Consider the following 16,774-nt stretch of genomic DNA (forward strand, 5'->3'; position numbering starts at 1 on the left):
TGTCGCTAATGCAGCTGTGGTAGATACGGTGTAGCTTGAGTTTCCGTGATTCTGAGGGGAGTTTGTCCTTCACCTCTTCCTGTACTTCACCGGGACGAGTTTTTTAGGGGAGCAGTTGAACCTTGAGTCCATAGACACCCATTCAGTCCCCCTCCATTCAGAGCTAATACAATAAACACAGCTTTCTGCCTGTCCTAAGACACATACTGTTATATGATGGATGGGCATTTTAACACAACTCATTCATCTGCACTAGCGACTGGAACTTGGACTTCATTTCATCTGCTGCTGTTATTGCACTATTCTCAGTCTTTTATAGTGCTCTATAATCTGAACTAATGTCTCTTTGAGTGAATTGATGGTGGCAAATTGAAAAGTTTTAAGAGATTTCTCCAACTTTCCTCCTGCGTACTGTGAATGAAAGTCTGGAGCTGAGCGCCAGTGGAAAACTCAAACACCTTTATTATGTCTCTTGTCATTTACTGAAACGTTCTGTTCTTTTTTTAATGGCTCTCATCTCCATTTGTCCCGTAGACGTCCTGCCTAAAGTGTATTTTTCACAGTTGTTTTGTAAGTTTAATTTGGATTTGCTTTTGGTTCATGTTTGCAAAGTTTTTGTAAGTGTCAGTGAACCGGGGCTGGTTTATTTTCATGAACGTTGGACTGAGTGTCTTGTGTTTTGATACGGACATTTGGAGAGATGAAGATCAGAGTCTGTTATGACAACGTACAAACACACATGGATATCTGCAATGATAATCTGAAATCCCAGTTTCAGGCCCAAAATGGACCCTGGCTCAACATCTGGATGGGAATATTTGTCTTTTGCGTGATGAGGTTTACTGCATGTGGACCGACAACAGCAGTGACATTATGACCCAGGTAATGTGTGTGTGTGTGTGTGTGTGCGCGCGTGCGTGTGCGCGCGTGCGCGCGTGTGCGTGTGTGTGCGCGTGCGTGCGTGTGCGTGTGCGTGTGCGTGTGTGTGTGTGTGTGTGTGTGTGTGTGTGTGTCGGTGTAATCCCCTGTGTGTATGTGGTTGCCAAGTTACATTTGGACGGACCTGACACAGGAGGAGCTGAAATTCCAACCAAACACGGCCCATTTCTGCATAATTTTATTCATTCTCTGGAAAAATCACGGAATTTCCGGGCAGATGCTTCAATATCCTGACCTTTGCAAACTCTCGAAACATTGGCTAGCTTTGTGAATAACTAGGCAGCTACATATAGATACCAGGAATGATTGTTTTGAGGTAAATTTTGTGTTTTGGAGAAAATGCTCCATCTTTGTTGTAAACCGCCAAAACAATGTAGAAAAGTGAAATACTTAAATACTTAAATGCTTAAATACTGCTGGCATTGTCATTGCCATTGCTGTAAAATACATTTAGCACACAATAGTACGTTAGCACCTTAAATTCATTAGTTACCATTGCCTCCTTGGCTTTTCTGACCCCTTGAGGCTGTAGGCATTTTTTCCCTTATCCAAACATAATAACACCAACTTCTTCAAACTGTATTTGATTTGTTTCACTACTTTAAATCTAAAGATTGTTCAAGCTTGTGGGAAATCCCCAATGATGAAATTAATTTGCTGGCGGCTCCGCCCGTCATCAAAGCAGGACTGGAACCTCCCATTCATATCTGTATAAAATGTACTGTAATAACATACACCCTGAAATCTGACTCTATACGGCGCTCTATTAAAAACAAGAAGGACCAAAACATTTAGGATCCCGGCCCTATAAGAGTCTTTTGAAGTCATTACGGGCTTCTTTTACACAAATACACTTTAGTCTATGGTAAACACATTTGTGCCTTATAAATACACAAGCGCTGTTTGTGTTTCATTAGAGTCAAAAGAGCTCAATGATTTATTCAAGTAGTCCAAGAGGGAAGTGGCGGCAACTTGAAACAATAGGAAAAGATTACAATTATGGGCCAAATAGAAGCACTGAGAGTTCACAGTTCAAAAGGTCAAACCAATGAGGTCTGGCAAGAGCTGGGGAAAGTGAAGAATATAAAAAGTAGGAGCTTTTATTTAGCAATTACATACTTTCACAAATATTTCCCAAAACGTGCACTTATTTACATGTTTATTTAACCTATTTAGCCCACTTATTTTTTATTCTGCGCTTTATATATCACAAAACTACCACAAAAAATACAATTTCTTTCACCCTTTAGAACTGTATTGATATTACCACTTTCACCACTTTTACTATTTTTACATTTTATTCACCACCTTTTCTGCTTCTCATATCACTACACTATTACTGCTACATTCAGAAGAAATATGACCAGACAACAGGTTTCAGTGTTTATTCCTTTTGAGAATATTGTTTTTTATAAATGAACTTGGGTAAAACAGTACATTTCCTTCTCTCTTCTAGAATTTAACTTGAATAATCAAATCAGTGCCGTTTTACTTTCACGTTGAGATGAACAGACTTTGGGCAAAGACTCAAAAATAACAGCAAACGATTATTATTCATACAGAACTTATGTGCATAATGGAAGACTGACCTTTTGAATATGAAGTAAAGTGATTGGTTTGGGTTGTATGTTATATATATATATATATATATATATAGTATGCATATATATGTGGTACATGTTAGGAGAAAATACATAGACACACATACATATCCTTTCATACATTTATCTGTTTACATTTCAGTCGGCACAGTAGCACGCTGAGTGTTTATTTGAGTGATAATTGTCAAATTGTGTTCCTTTGTTGAGAGTTCAGTGCTACATCAGATGTGTGTTTTACCGTATCGAGCCTGAATCCCGTGCTCTGCCGGTGCTTATACTTTTAGCAACGCTCAAATGTCTGTGTTGGTTTTGGCCGTTGATGAAGAGCAGGAAATGTCTGATGCGCCGCACAAACCGATGGGCTCTCAGTGAAATTCCCACAATGCTCTGGTGCAGTTTAGATTTACATTTTCATCCCGTGGGTTTGTTTAACCCTGTGCTTGGCCAGGCCTTTTGGAAGTGCAGCAGTAAGAGAAGAGGTACAATGTGTTTTGGGGGAATTTTGAGATGCATAATAATGAGGTAACCAATTATTTATTTAAAAATGGCCAAGTGGGTGCTGGGTACAGGGGTTTAGGGCGTCAAACATGTCTGGTTATTTCCACCTCAGCGTTGTGGGGTTCACTTCCCGGCCTCGACCATTTGCTGAATGTCTCTACACTCGTTCTCCCCCATTTCAAGCTATAACTGTCCGTCTAAATCAGGGGTGTCCAAACTTTTTTCACCAAGGGCCGCATTTTGAAACTTATACGGAGCAGAGGGCCCCAGACAACCCGACAATGTTGAATTTGTCATATAACAAATAGCCTTTTACATTGTTTTGATTCCTCCACACCTTTAATAATACATGGAACATTAATATTAGGTAGGTGTAACGTCAAAATGCTTGAATTTTTCCTATTTTACAGTAAATTTGACTACTTTTTGATGTTTGGACCAACTTAGCAGGAAGCCGGAGGGCCAACAAAATTGGTCTGAGGGCCGCATTTGGCCCCCAGGCCGTAGTTTGGACATGCCTGGTCTAAATGAAGCCTTCCAGCCAGAAAATGTATATATATAGTGTAATCCCATTGCCCTACTCAAGTATATAGACACCAGAATACAAGTACTCAAGTAAGACTATTACTGAGGAGGTGGATGAAGTCTTTTACTCATGGACAAAATGGTCGCCCTTCTGTGGAGATCCCTGCTGTTTTATGCAAAGAGTTCAGTCCAACTCATCGCAGAAACACAAAGAGCTCATACCAGGACGTGTCAATGGACAAATCCTTTTTGTTCAGGCTTAATTACATGCCACATTGCATTGGTCAGCCTGCTCCAGCCTGTAAGTCTGTATTTATTGTTTCATATTAAAATCAAAAGCGTTCTGTGTTGATGTTGTGGTCTGTTTGAGGTGGTTTTTCTGTCAAACTGAAGTCATGTCTTTGTGGTTTTATATCTCAATGAATTTATGCATTTGGACGACGATCTCAGATGAAAGAAGACAAATTAAAGTTACAACAAAGAGCTCTTGCGTCCCTCCTACACTATGCCACAATACAAGTGCTGTACATTTACTACTACATTTGTGGGTACAACAGGCAATAGTGTCAATTTCCACAAATGCTGCTTCTGAAATGATACATTACTTATCCGGCTGCAACTATACCGACCTTTACTCCAATACAGGGTAAAAATACATGAAATTAAAACGAACTATAATGAATAAATAAATAAATAAATATGTATCAGATAATGCACTCAAAAAGAAAATGTATTTACTTGAATCATTTGGGTAAAAGTGATTTATTTTTTGTAGGCAAATTGCTCTACACATTATTTAACGAGGAAATTTCCAACTGAGCCATAAATCTGTGGAAATTCCATTGTTGTATGTAATTATTTCCTTTTATTGAGAGAAGTAAAAGTGTGGTTTTAATTAAGCCCCATTTATTTGCTCTACAAGTGTTTGGTTCCCATGAATACCAGCGGGTAAATAATAAAACACACTAGAACATTTCTCTGCGGTGGAGTGGACCCAGTTTCCCACAATGCATTAGTGGATGGTCAATTCACAATGACCAAATGTAAACTGTAGAAAGACATTTTGGCGACACAACATTGACTTATTTAGAAATGTCTTGTTTGATCTTTTGGTTGTACTGGCTCTGTTTTTACCCAGACGCAAGGTAAGCAGACCAACTAATGGCCTACATTAACTAGAGTCATACTGTAGGCTATAAGCACCGATTTACAACATAAAAGCAATGTAAAAGACTAAAAAACACTAGCAATCATCAAGTTAGTTAGCATAAGCTATAGAGCTAAGCTGATGCTAGTATTAGGTAAGTTGGCTACAAGTTTGACAAAATGGGGCAATGTGCATTTTAGCAAAAGCAAATTCTACTTCCTGACTCTACTTACATACTCTGATACATACTCTGATTACATACTAATTGAATATTAATGTGCTGTAATTAGAAAATAGGTTAGGTTAATAATGATCAAAATGTTGTTAATACCGTAAGAGTTCTTTTGAAGGTATGCAACTTTTTAATTAAAGTATATTACATTAAAGTATATGGCTCCTAGTAAAAATGCTACTAAAAGAGCTGAAAAAATGATGATATATGGGGATTTTTCTTCACTTTTGTGTCATTTTACAGACATTTACATTTCACGCTTGAACCTCAACTTATATGTTAACAAATTTAACACAATTTAAAGCTATTAATTTATGTCAATATCACTTGGAACCTTTGCAATAAAAACTGTATCGAGTTGATATAGTGACCGAGGCAGAGGCTTTGAACCCATCTGTCTGTTTGCATTTACCTGCTGTTTCTTGTGTTGCAGGTCAGAAGCACGTCCATGTTTTGGAGATGAAGCTCCGGCGGGACATGCACTTCCTCCTCCTTCTGACCCTGCTGGGACTGGCCTCATCTCAGGTTAACCCAGGTCTGTGTCCCCCCTTCTTTACCCATCTGTCCTTCTCTGTTTGTATGAAGGCTGTGAAATGTCCCCTATAATTCTGGGTCATGTTGCGCAGTTTGACCGGGTTTAGGTCTTGGATAAAGGGCCCTCTGTGGTCTGTTCTCTGGTCTAGTCTCTCTTTGATCCCTCCCAGTACCAATGAAAAGCTACTACAAATAAAGCACATGACATTTTAAATTTTAAAGTAAATACAGACACAGTTTTTTTTACGAAAGACATTTGAAAAATAGGACCCAAGTCTATTGACCTTAAAGTGGAAGTGCTCTTGATACTCTACTAGAATTGATTAAAGCCAAACTGTGTCTTATAAGTATGTTAATTAATAGATTATCAGTAAAAGAACGTTTGTGATATAATCATGCAACAAATACCATCCACAACTGGATAACCTGAACTTGACACTGACTTTCGTGAGCTAATATCGCATTACCATCAATTGTAGGGATGTTTTTAATGGTCCTGTTCCTTTTTCCTGTTTTGTTGAGCCCGTTTGTGCATTTTACCACTCATATGCATGCATACGCCCTCGTACTGATGCAGAGGATCCAGCTATCCCACTGGAGTCTGTGGCTAAAGCATACCAGACATTCTGACAGCAGGAAAGTCCATTCAGAATAACTGTGTCTCTCCCCGGCACTGGTGTATATCTCTGAGAGTGTGACTTCTAGTTCTAAGTCTTTTCTCACAAGTCATGGAAAGTAGTGTTTGTGCATCCGATAAGAGTCAAAGGGCACTCGGTTTAGCTGGAAGTTTTATATGACCCAAGAATTTATTGTAGAAAAATCACCTTCTCTTTGACTCTGAGCGTATCCATCCATTACTGTGCATGATGTTTCAGCTCTGCAGAATTTGAGAAAAGGAAATTTTTTCCACCAACTGGAAATATTCATGACTGAATTTAGGAGTGAGATGTTTCCAACTTTCCTCTGTTTTAAATTCCCAAGCAATGAAGTTATCCCATCCCCGTCTATTCCATTTTACTCCTGAGTGGGCGAGTTTTATTTCTCTGGAAAGGAAAGGAAGCACCACGAACAGTCATTATTCTGTTATTATTGCAGCTCATGGGTTTGTTTTTATTATTTGGAACCACCACAGATGATCTACATAGTACTGCCCACCTTGAGAGAAAATAAGTTCTGCACGTACTAAAAAGTCATTTTCAGGCCGCCCACAATGCATTGTTGACTTGTTGTTGCACATGAACATTGGACATTTTACACAAATCAATCTACTTTATAGCATATTTTAGTGGCAAGAGTTTCTGCATGACCAGAAGTGCCATTAAAACAGAAAAGTGTAAAAAAATGTATAAGTGATGCACTTAAAGCTATATAAATTGACAGATTTAGCCAACCACATAATATTTTCTACTGGTACTGGCACTTTAAAAGTCTGTCCGCTTCCAAAACTTTAGCCTTTTTTAAACTGCTCCTGATCATGGACTACGGTTGTAAATTAGCATCCGTGCAAAAACCTGGCACCAGCATGAGAGATGCTTTATCTTGGTTAATGTCTCTTTACAGACAAAAGAATACCACTGTGCACAACGGCGCATTAGCGCTCTCATTGTGTCTCTAATGCTAACTTTGATTAAATAGTCAAATATTACGTAAACAACCAATTCAAGTTTGATTAGTTTTATGTGAATATTATTTCAGTTATTTATTTGTTTAATGTTTTTAATTCAACTGTAGAATTAGTGTTAGCATTGAGTCGCAAACACTTGTCCTTTATTGAACTATTCACCGGTTTTGTAAAGTCTTTAGCATGTTGTCAGAGACTCACTGATCTTATAGAAGACTATTTATTCATTTCAGACTGACTTAGCAAATACCCCAAAATAGAATTAGACAGGAAGTACAGACTCTAACACTGGCCAAATGCTATTGTGTCCATTTGACATCCAAAAAGTGGCACAATTTGACATTCACATTGAGCAGCCCTGATGTAAAGTAATGCAGTGGCAGTTTGTGACACATGCAAACTTGGCGTGACGTGAGTGAATCTATGCGGAGCCAGATGAACAGCAAACATTTGAACAAGTCGCTCTTTCAGTAAAATCTCTGTCTCGCTCCGCCACACAAGGCTGGTATTTTTCCACGTTTTTTGTAGTGATATTTTTAGCTTTGGCTGTGGCCCAGTGCAGACCCCGGTGAGTGGGGGTGGTGCGGCGGGACAGGGCCAGGGGGTCACCTCTGAGTGGGTCGGGTAGATAAATAAACATGGTGAAAACTAACATTTGAAGGAGCGGTGTATATCCGGTGCCGCACAGAGCAACCAGTCTCTCTCTCGTCTTTAGGATGTGGTTAAACTCTGATAATGACTCTTATTTTCTTTCATTACGACCCAGCCCCAGTTCTGTTTGTTTCCCCAGTGGAGATGATGTACCGTCTGTGAACCTTATTACTCTATCTATTTGGCTCGACTTGATACGCAAACTTCATGACCTCGAATGACTCCCTCAAGCTATTACCGTCTGCTGCATTTCACTTTGTGGGTTTGGAACGAAACACTGATGCAGATTTGTGCTTATTTCTCTGTTTACATGAGGAGTGCATTCAATTTGATATTTTGGCACAAGGCTGTTGGTAGATAGTGGTTTTGTAACTAAGGGGTACTTAAATTAAATCGCGAGTTATAATATATGCCCCAGACAATGTTGTATTGTTTCATGTATACTTGTATTTATTATTACAAAGTTCTTTTTGCCATTGTATTCCGGTACAGTTACTTTTCTAAAATCAGAGGAATACGTTCTGGTATTTTCTTTTAAATTAATTAACCTTTATTTAACCAGGTAAGATCATTTACACATTTAAGAGACGTTTAAGAACAAATAAAAACATTTAAAAACTGTTGGAAAACACCTAAGCAAGAGCAGTTCTTCAAAGTGAACAAGTCCACTTGTTCCACATGTTCCTCGTTTCCCCAGTCGCTGACGAGTTGCACATATCACGTGAGCGCAGGGCATAATAACCCCCGCTCTCCCCTTGATCATGAAATGTTGTCTTCGAGCTGCATTGAATTAGTGTGAAAAATATAGTGCACGTGCAATTTTAGAGTTTTCTGTTCAACGTTCATTGTGTCGAACAAATCATCTGACGTTTGCCTCCATTTCAGCTAAATATAAGTTGTAGGTGCTTCAGTGTTCCGTTATCTGTGCACCCCTTTTGCCAGCCAGTTTGGTTGTACAGTTTGATATGTAATGATAAGGGAGCAGGCAGAGAATAATGTGGTGGATGTGAAATAAAAGAGAAAATAAATCAAATTATAATAATTATCAACCAAATGTTAGGATATAGGAACCAGCCCAGTGCACTTAACCGTGTGTATCGGGTCACTGGTCCTAGCTCTGGCCTTTTGGATTATCCTCATTTAGAATTTTTGACAAATATTTGGAGGAGATGCAGAAACAGGAAGAGAGGATCAGTGAAGGAGAGAGACAGAGTGGGCCTTGAACCTGAGCCGTGCTGAGGCTGGCAGCGTCTCAAAGAGTTTTCTGTAAAACAAGAGCCCAGTACAGTTTGTCTATAATGATATTTGTCTGAGGACATTTCATCAATTAAAAACTAATACTAAGATAATGTTAATTTCCTGTTCAGGATAGGGTTCTCTGAGCAAGCACACGGACACGCCCTTCTCATACTGGAGCATTCAGATTCATGTAAAACATCTTTGTCATGCTTTTTAATCTACTCAAACATCTTAGTTGGTAATTTTGCCACAACTCGGGCATTTTTGACCCCCTGAACATTGATGAAAGTCACACATGGGAACATAGTTCACACATGGGGTCATAGGTCACACATGGGGACATAGACGCGATCGGCTCGACCCCGAACTTGAATAAAATGGAGGTTGTGAGAACGCCCGTCGCAACAGTGCCGACTAGTTCAAAAAAGAAAAAACATGAAACTCTTAATCTTTGGCCTAGGCACATGACACGTGGAACAGTGATAGAGCTACCTTTGACCTCTGACCTTTGACGAGTAAAACACACCTGGCAGCATCGCTCTATGATAAACAGGAAGTCAGCCATGTTGAATCAAAACATTTTTTGTCCGATCGAGCTCAAAACAACACTTTTTGCATCTATTTCACTCACTAATGTGTTTTTGATGGTCTAATTGGAAATAATTAATACCCATGTAACAAATGTACCGACCCATTGTGTGAAAAACTCAACATTGTCTGATTTGTTAGAAACTCATGGGTTATATTCTCCTCAAGACGCCATGAAAAAAAGTGCATCGCAGATATTGTGTATTTTTCACTATTGGCCAGCAGGGGCGCAATTAACGCCTTCACTTCCTCTTTTATTTTGATGGGACATTTCCTCTCGTGCCGTGGTCTTAGCATTAGCATTAGTATTAGAATTATTATTCTTTAGACTTTATTCTTTAGGCTTTATTCTTTAGACTTTATTCTTTAGGCTTTATTCTTTACTTTATTCTTTAGGCTTTATTCTTTAGACTTTATTCTTTAGACTTTATTCTTTAGGCTTTATTCTTTCTGCCACAAGCCTGGCGGAAATGTAACGCTTGGATACCAGCTGCCATAAAACAACAACAACAACAACTCGGGCACTTTTGACCCCCTGAACATCAATGAAAAGTCACGGGTCACCGAGGTTCTCTCTCTTTCTCCCTGCTCAGGCTAATCCTAATTTATATTATAGACATATTCATTTATTAATTTAATGGCTTAGTATTGTGGACCACACATGCACAGAAAGACAGAACAATAAAATGAAAAAGCAACATTTGGGAGGTTGATTGACAGGAAGTTGACGAGATATTTCTTGCCCACAATCTGGGCCGAGGGGGGGACATTTTCTACAATTCTACCACATAGACCCACCATGACCATCTTGTATTGACACAAATGTGCCCATGTATTTCAATACTTCAACCACAATCCAATTTTGAGAGCGCAGTTTCTGGGATCTGCGTGCCATCACACCAGACCATATGTGCAGTCCTATCCATCATGGTCTATCGGCGCTTTGACAGGAACCCCCCTGTCCGTGTCAGGAACGTTTGGCCAATATTTTAGTTTTGGTTTCAAGAGGTTGACTTTGGAGCGAGGAAGACGAGGTGAGGCAGCATGGTGGGAGAATCCTGGTGAACACAAAATGGTAGAAAAACACGAGAATCCCTTGGACTTAAAATAAACGGTGTCAAATTGAAAATAATTTGGGGAGCAGATGCGTTGGTAAGAGCTGGGCCAGAGCTGTGAAAGGACCATACTCATGTTTTTATGCACAAGACTCATCCTGAACAGAAAAATACTACAAAATAATACTGAAAAAATGCATGTTGTATAAGGTGATATTTCTGCACTTTGTGAATCATTTTACAGACATTTCACAGTGGTGATACACATTTTGTGTCATTATCGCCTTCACGTCTGATCTCAGACTGATGTATTAAGTGTAGTTGTGTTGTTCCCAGCAGGAGTGTGTCGGTATCCTCTGGGGATGTCGGGAGGACAGATCCAGGACGAGGACATCTCTGCTTCCAGTCAGTGGTCCGAGTCCACAGCGGCCCGATACGGACGGTAAAGACACAGTCAGAAACATGCCTCATCCCTCATCGTTACATTCTTTTTCATTTCTTTTTTACATTTTCATTTGAATTTGCTGATAAAGATGCTCTATGTAACTTTTCTGGTGAAGAGCCTGCCACCTGCTTATGTCTCCATGGAGATGTTACGTGTTTGTCTGGAGCGTTCCACAGTATTGCATTTTAATGTATCTATCGGCATAAAGATTAGCAGTGACACCACAGGTTACAAGTCAGTTCTGTGGAGAGACGGCAACGCTCACAGTAAGAATGCATGTTTTTCAAGGCATCTTTGAGCAATATAAATTCATGAAGGTGCAATGAAGAAAATATGAGCCCTGGTGAAAATACACAGTACAATTGTGTTGTATAGACGAGATATTTTTTGAATCAAGTCAACAGAGCATAATATATATAAAACAACATTAGAGCTTTACCGGGACATCGCAGACACATGTGGTTGCTGTATTCACACATGAGGTTCTCTGAATGTGCTCTCTGGTGTAATTCATCTGTTACATGGCATTTTACTTCCGGGTCATGGAATACAATACATTTTTCAATACAAACGTGGGTAATCTTAAATTAGCATTTAAATAGATAAATATTATTATATACAGTGAACCATACCTTGACAATAAAAGTGCTAAGTGCTGTTCAAGGAGAGAAGGTGAAGAAATACAGTGCAGGAAACAAGGACACTGTCGATGCTATTGGAGATCTAATAAACAATAAACACTTATTGATGAATACAAATCCTCAATAACCAGAAATTACAAAGTGCACCTTTAATACCTACTTCATGTACTTGTATAGAACATTTGTGATACTTGTTTTCTTGACATGAAGTAGGATTTTTGCTCCCCTTCTGGAGTTTGGGTGTTTGTGGGCGGGAGGTGCAGGTGCCTGTTTATTTGCAGTAAACCGCAGTTGGAGTATCAGTTCTGGTGTGATTAGAGAGGTATGTGCGGAGCCTGGGTGGCCCCCTCGCTTAAGACCAGGCCATGATGTAATATACGATCCCTGTATTTTCAGTCCGACCGACCTCTCCACTGCCCCTGCCAAAACCCCAACCCAAATTAACACTTTCAGATGAATTTACGACACAGGATTTCACTACTGTTTTCATAACGGTCTGAAACGACTGCACTCCGCCTCCTTTTGCGATTCACGTTGGTGGAAGGGAAATAGATACTTTTACTGTTTTACTTGATCGTGAATAATTGTAAAATCATGATGTTGAATGACACATCTTGACACCCTCAGTAGTCATAGCAAGTACTAGTAAGTAATAGTAACCTTGTGTAGTTATTAGTATTACTCTTTGACATGTTGTACCCCCATAAGGCATATTTTCTTCTTTCCCAGGCTGGACTTTGAGGAGGGCGATGGGGCGTGGTGTCCCGAGACGTCCGTGGAGCCGGACCATCTAAAGGAGTTTCTTCAGATCGACCTGAGATCTCTGCACTTCATCTCCCTGGTGGGCACCCAAGGGCGACACGCGGGCGGCCACGGCAACGAGTTTGCGCCGATGTACAAGATCAAGTACAGCCGCGACGGGAGCAGGTGGATCTCCTGGAGGAACAGACAGGGCAAGCAGGTGTGTGATGCAGTTGTATCTAAATATACGGTGAGGTCATCTGTATTTGACTGAGGAAATATGAATGAATGAAACCTTTACTGCCTCGAGGGGAATTTTTCATAAAACCATTAAAACATAGTCCATGTGTCAGAACAGAGCACTTGGATTAGTTTATCGCAGTTGAATAATACGAGGGACAACGAATGTCTTGATCTTCCTCCGAGGCAAAATAGTGAATCATTAGTGAATGATTGAAAATACATAAATCATTTTAGTCAACTGACCAGCATCCTGAATGTACCTGCTTAAAACTCATGCGTTGTGCAGGATGAGACTCCAGTCAGCCACAACCACAAAAAAGAACAACAACATGGAATTAAAGCCGCAAGCGGCATCCAACGGCCCTCGCGGGCCGCCGGCCTTCCGACTCTGCTCTCTGCATTTTACAGAGATGGCGCTGACGCGCCCTCATTGTCAAAGAACTAAGACAGCGACACATTGTACATGTTCAATGCTGTGCTTAACCAGTGCAAATGAACACAAATATCGGTCGAATGTGCAGCTCCAGCGCACAGAGACCGTGACACTTGGAATAAAAATATGGATAACTTTTGATGCTCCGCTTGTGTAGATTATTTTCCCAAAATATGAGCTTGATCGAGCTATTGCCCACAGAGGAGTTCATTAAAGTGTGAAGCATAAATGTGAACATTTCAAGGATTTGGCGTTTTTCCCATTTGTGACATATATTTGCGGCTCTACCGCACAGAGACCCTAGTACTTAAAATCAAAATATGGATAACTTTTGATGCCCCGCTTGTGTAGATGATTCTCCCCAAATATGAACTTGATCGGGTAATCGCCCTAGGAGGAGTTTGTTAAAGTGTGAAGTGTAAAAATGTGGTCATTTTAGAGATTTTGCGGTTTCCCCATAGGGATAACATGGGATGTTTCTGTCATCGCTAAGGCTACGCTTTACCAAATATGACTTTGGCTCCCATACTTTTAATTTGGGGATGGCAAATGAGAATTGTGTGCAAAATGTCATGTCATTTGGAAAAACTCTTGTTTATAGGCCACTCTGAAGGCCAAATAGTCCAAATTCTGCGAAAAGTTTGCGGCTCAGCTGCACAGAGACCGTAAATGTTATCCATAAAATTTGAATAACTTTAGATGCCCCACTTGTCTAGAGGAGGTACACCGATTTTGAGATCGGTGGGCCAAACGCACTAGGAGGAGTTTGTTAAAGTGTGAAGCGTAAATGTGAACATTTCAAGGATTTGGCGTTTTTCCCATTTGTGACAGTATATTTGCAGCTCCACGGCACAGAAACCGTACCACTTAAAATCAAAATATGGATAACTTTTGATGCCCCGTTTGTGTAGATGATTTCCCCAAATATGAGTTTGATCTGACAATCGCCCTAGGAGGAGTTTGTTAAAGTGTGAAGCGTAAAAATGTGGTGATTTGAGCGATTTTCCCATAAGGATAACATGGGATGTTTCTGTCATCGCTACGGTTACGCCGTACAAAATATGACTTTGGCTCTCATACTTGTATGATCAGGATGGCAAATTAGAATTTAGTGCAAAATGTCATGTCATTTGGAAAAACTCTATTGTTTATAGGCCACTCTGAAGGCCAAATAGTCAGAATTCTGGGAAACGTTTGCGGCTCCGTCGCACAGAGACCGTAAAAGTTATCCTTCAAATTTGGATAACTTTAGATGCACCACTTGTCTAGAGGAGGTACACTGATTTTGAGGTTGGTGGGCAAAATGCACTAGGAGGACTTCGTTAAAGTGTAAAACATAAAAATGTGGTAATTTGAGAGATTTTGTGGTTTTCCCATAGGGATAACATGGGAGGTTTCTGTCATCGCTACGACTACGCCGTAAAAATTTAGGCATTTTTGTGATTGGCTTTTGTGATCGGGACGGCAAAATAGAATTTTGGGTAAAGTTTAGACAATTTTGGTAAAACTAATTTTTGACCTTCAATGTTAATTTAAAGGTCACTCTGTAGGGGGCGCTATCGCGCCCATTTCAATTTTGTCGGCCTAAACTGGTCCAAACTAGAAAGTTTAACAACTTATTCAAATTTGGTCCTAATCGGACTGGTTTTGATGAAATGGGAGCAATTTTTAGATGTGCAATATCCCAAAAAAAGTTGTCCAACTTTGCGGCTGCGCCGCACACAGACCGTAAAAGATATCTCAAAAAATTGGATAACTTTAGATGCCCCACTTGTCCAGAGGACGTCCGCCGATTTTGAAGTCGGTGGGCAAAACGCCCTAGGAGGAGTTCGTCAAAGTTTGACGTGAACAAAATGGCTAACACAGCGTGTTTTCATTTTCAAAGGAAGATGGCGGCCATAGGGTAAGTCTGGGGGCGTGGCCACAATAACATTTTTTTTTTGTCCTCACGAGAGGAATGCGTGTCCCGAATTTCGTAGCTTTACGCCAAAGTTGACCTCGGGGCGTCTCCCATAGGCGCAATGTATTTTGACTTTTGTTGGTGGCGCTGTCGCGCCATTTTTTAACGAAAAAAAAAATGGCTCAGAAAAAATACAATTTTTCGCCAATTCTGAATTTTGAGCAAAGTTTGGTGAGTTTTTGAGCATGTTCAGGGGGTCAAATTAGAGATCAAAGCGCTGAAGAAGAACAAGATAAAATATAGCCGCAAGCGGCAATGATCGGCCCTCGCCACGCCGCCGCCACACCGCCGCCACGCCGCAAGAGGAGGGGGCGCTAACGCGCCCCAATTGTCCTTTTATTACGCCTACTGCTGAATCTGAATCTTCTCCCCTTTGTTTTACCATCAAAAAGCTATTTTATTTTGAATTCTTGGCAAAATGTGCGGCTTTGCCGCACAGACACCGTGACTCTTTGAATGAAAATGTGGATAACTTTTGATGGTCCACACCTGAAGATGAGTCTCACCAAATTTCAGGTTAATAGGGCTGACGCCCTGGGAGGAGTTTGTGAAAGTCTAAAGTGTAAACATGTTCTGGCGATTTCCCCATTGGAATAACATGGAAGGTTTCGGTCATCGTTATGGCAACGCCATAACAATTATGACATGGGTCTCATTGACTTTTTTGATGGGGATGCTAAAATTGAGTTGTGTGTCAAATTTCATATAATTTCGCAAAACTAAACATTTAACCTCCATATAAAATCTGTAGGGGGCGCTGTGGCGCCAAATGAATTTATTTCACTTCAAGTAGGTTTAGGGCAAAGAGTTTAACAACTGATTCTAATTTGACGCAATTCGGACTTTATCCGCGCAAACGGCAGAAATTTTAAATATGGGAGATTTCTGAAATTCTAGCTACAGTTTGCGGCTTCGCCGCACAGAGACCGTGAGAGGTATCAATGTAATTTGGATAACTTTTGATGTCCCACTCCTCAGTAGCATTTTCACCAAATTTCAGCTTTTTAGGGCCAACGCCCTGGGAGGAGTTCGTAAAAGTACGACGTTTGGAAAAACTCCGAAGTCATGTTTAGCCATTTTTGAAGCAATATGGCCGACATTTGGTTGGGCGGACGGCGTTGCCGTAATAATATTTTTTACTTCTCTTGTCATCATCTACCTCTGCGCCAAATTTCATGATTCTACGATCAGATTTTTTTTGGGTCATTTCCCATCTCTCAATGCATTTTTGGTACATTTGGGGGCGCTGACGCGCCAATTTTTTTTATTTTAGAAAAGGGAAATAGCCAGAATGTAGAGAGGCACGATTTTTAGAGGTGTGAACATTTTTGTGACTTTTCGTCAATGTTCACTGGGTGAAGAATAGGGGGGTTGGTCCCGAGAAGAAGAAGAAGAAGAAGAAGAATATTCCGATGCGAAAACAATGTTTCCCATTTTTCAAATATCATAAACTATACATTTTCGGAAAGCGCTCGCGCTTTCCTACTTCATGGTGTGGGTCCCTGGTCACTGACGGGTACTTTCGTTAATTTTGAGTGGGCTCCGCCCACTTTGTGTTTTTGGCCCTCTATACAGTAATAATGTTCAATTTTTGCATTACATGCTTATATGCACGGAACATGCAAGAGATGGGGAACGTATTCGTGAGCTACTTAGCGCAAATGAGTGCTTTATATGGGGA

At 40.3% G+C, this 16,774-nt stretch overlaps 1 protein-coding gene across 4 annotated transcripts in view; it reads left to right on the forward strand.

Annotated features, from left to right (window-relative positions):
* The window catches only part of ddr2a (discoidin domain receptor tyrosine kinase 2a), a 40,680-nt gene that overhangs the window by 6,847 nt on the left and 17,059 nt on the right, over positions 1-16,774 (forward strand). For 2 of the 4 annotated variants that reach the window (XM_072438434.1, XM_072438435.1), the window contains exons 2-4: positions 5,376-5,477; positions 10,967-11,072; positions 12,446-12,677. In XM_072438434.1, the coding sequence (XP_072294535.1) occupies positions 5,402-5,477; positions 10,967-11,072; positions 12,446-12,677 (414 nt within the window). In that variant the 5' untranslated portion in view covers positions 5,376-5,401. The remainder of the gene's footprint in view (positions 1-5,375; positions 5,478-10,966; positions 11,073-12,445; positions 12,678-16,774) is intronic. The other 2 variants (XM_072438436.1, XM_072438437.1) reach the window with 1 other exon arrangement.

This window comes from Eucyclogobius newberryi, unplaced genomic scaffold, assembly GCF_026437365.1.
Source record: "Eucyclogobius newberryi isolate DKJ021-1_F unplaced genomic scaffold, fEucNew1.0.hap1 SCAF_9, whole genome shotgun sequence".
Classification (NCBI taxonomy): Eukaryota; Metazoa; Chordata; class Actinopteri; order Gobiiformes; family Gobiidae; genus Eucyclogobius; species Eucyclogobius newberryi.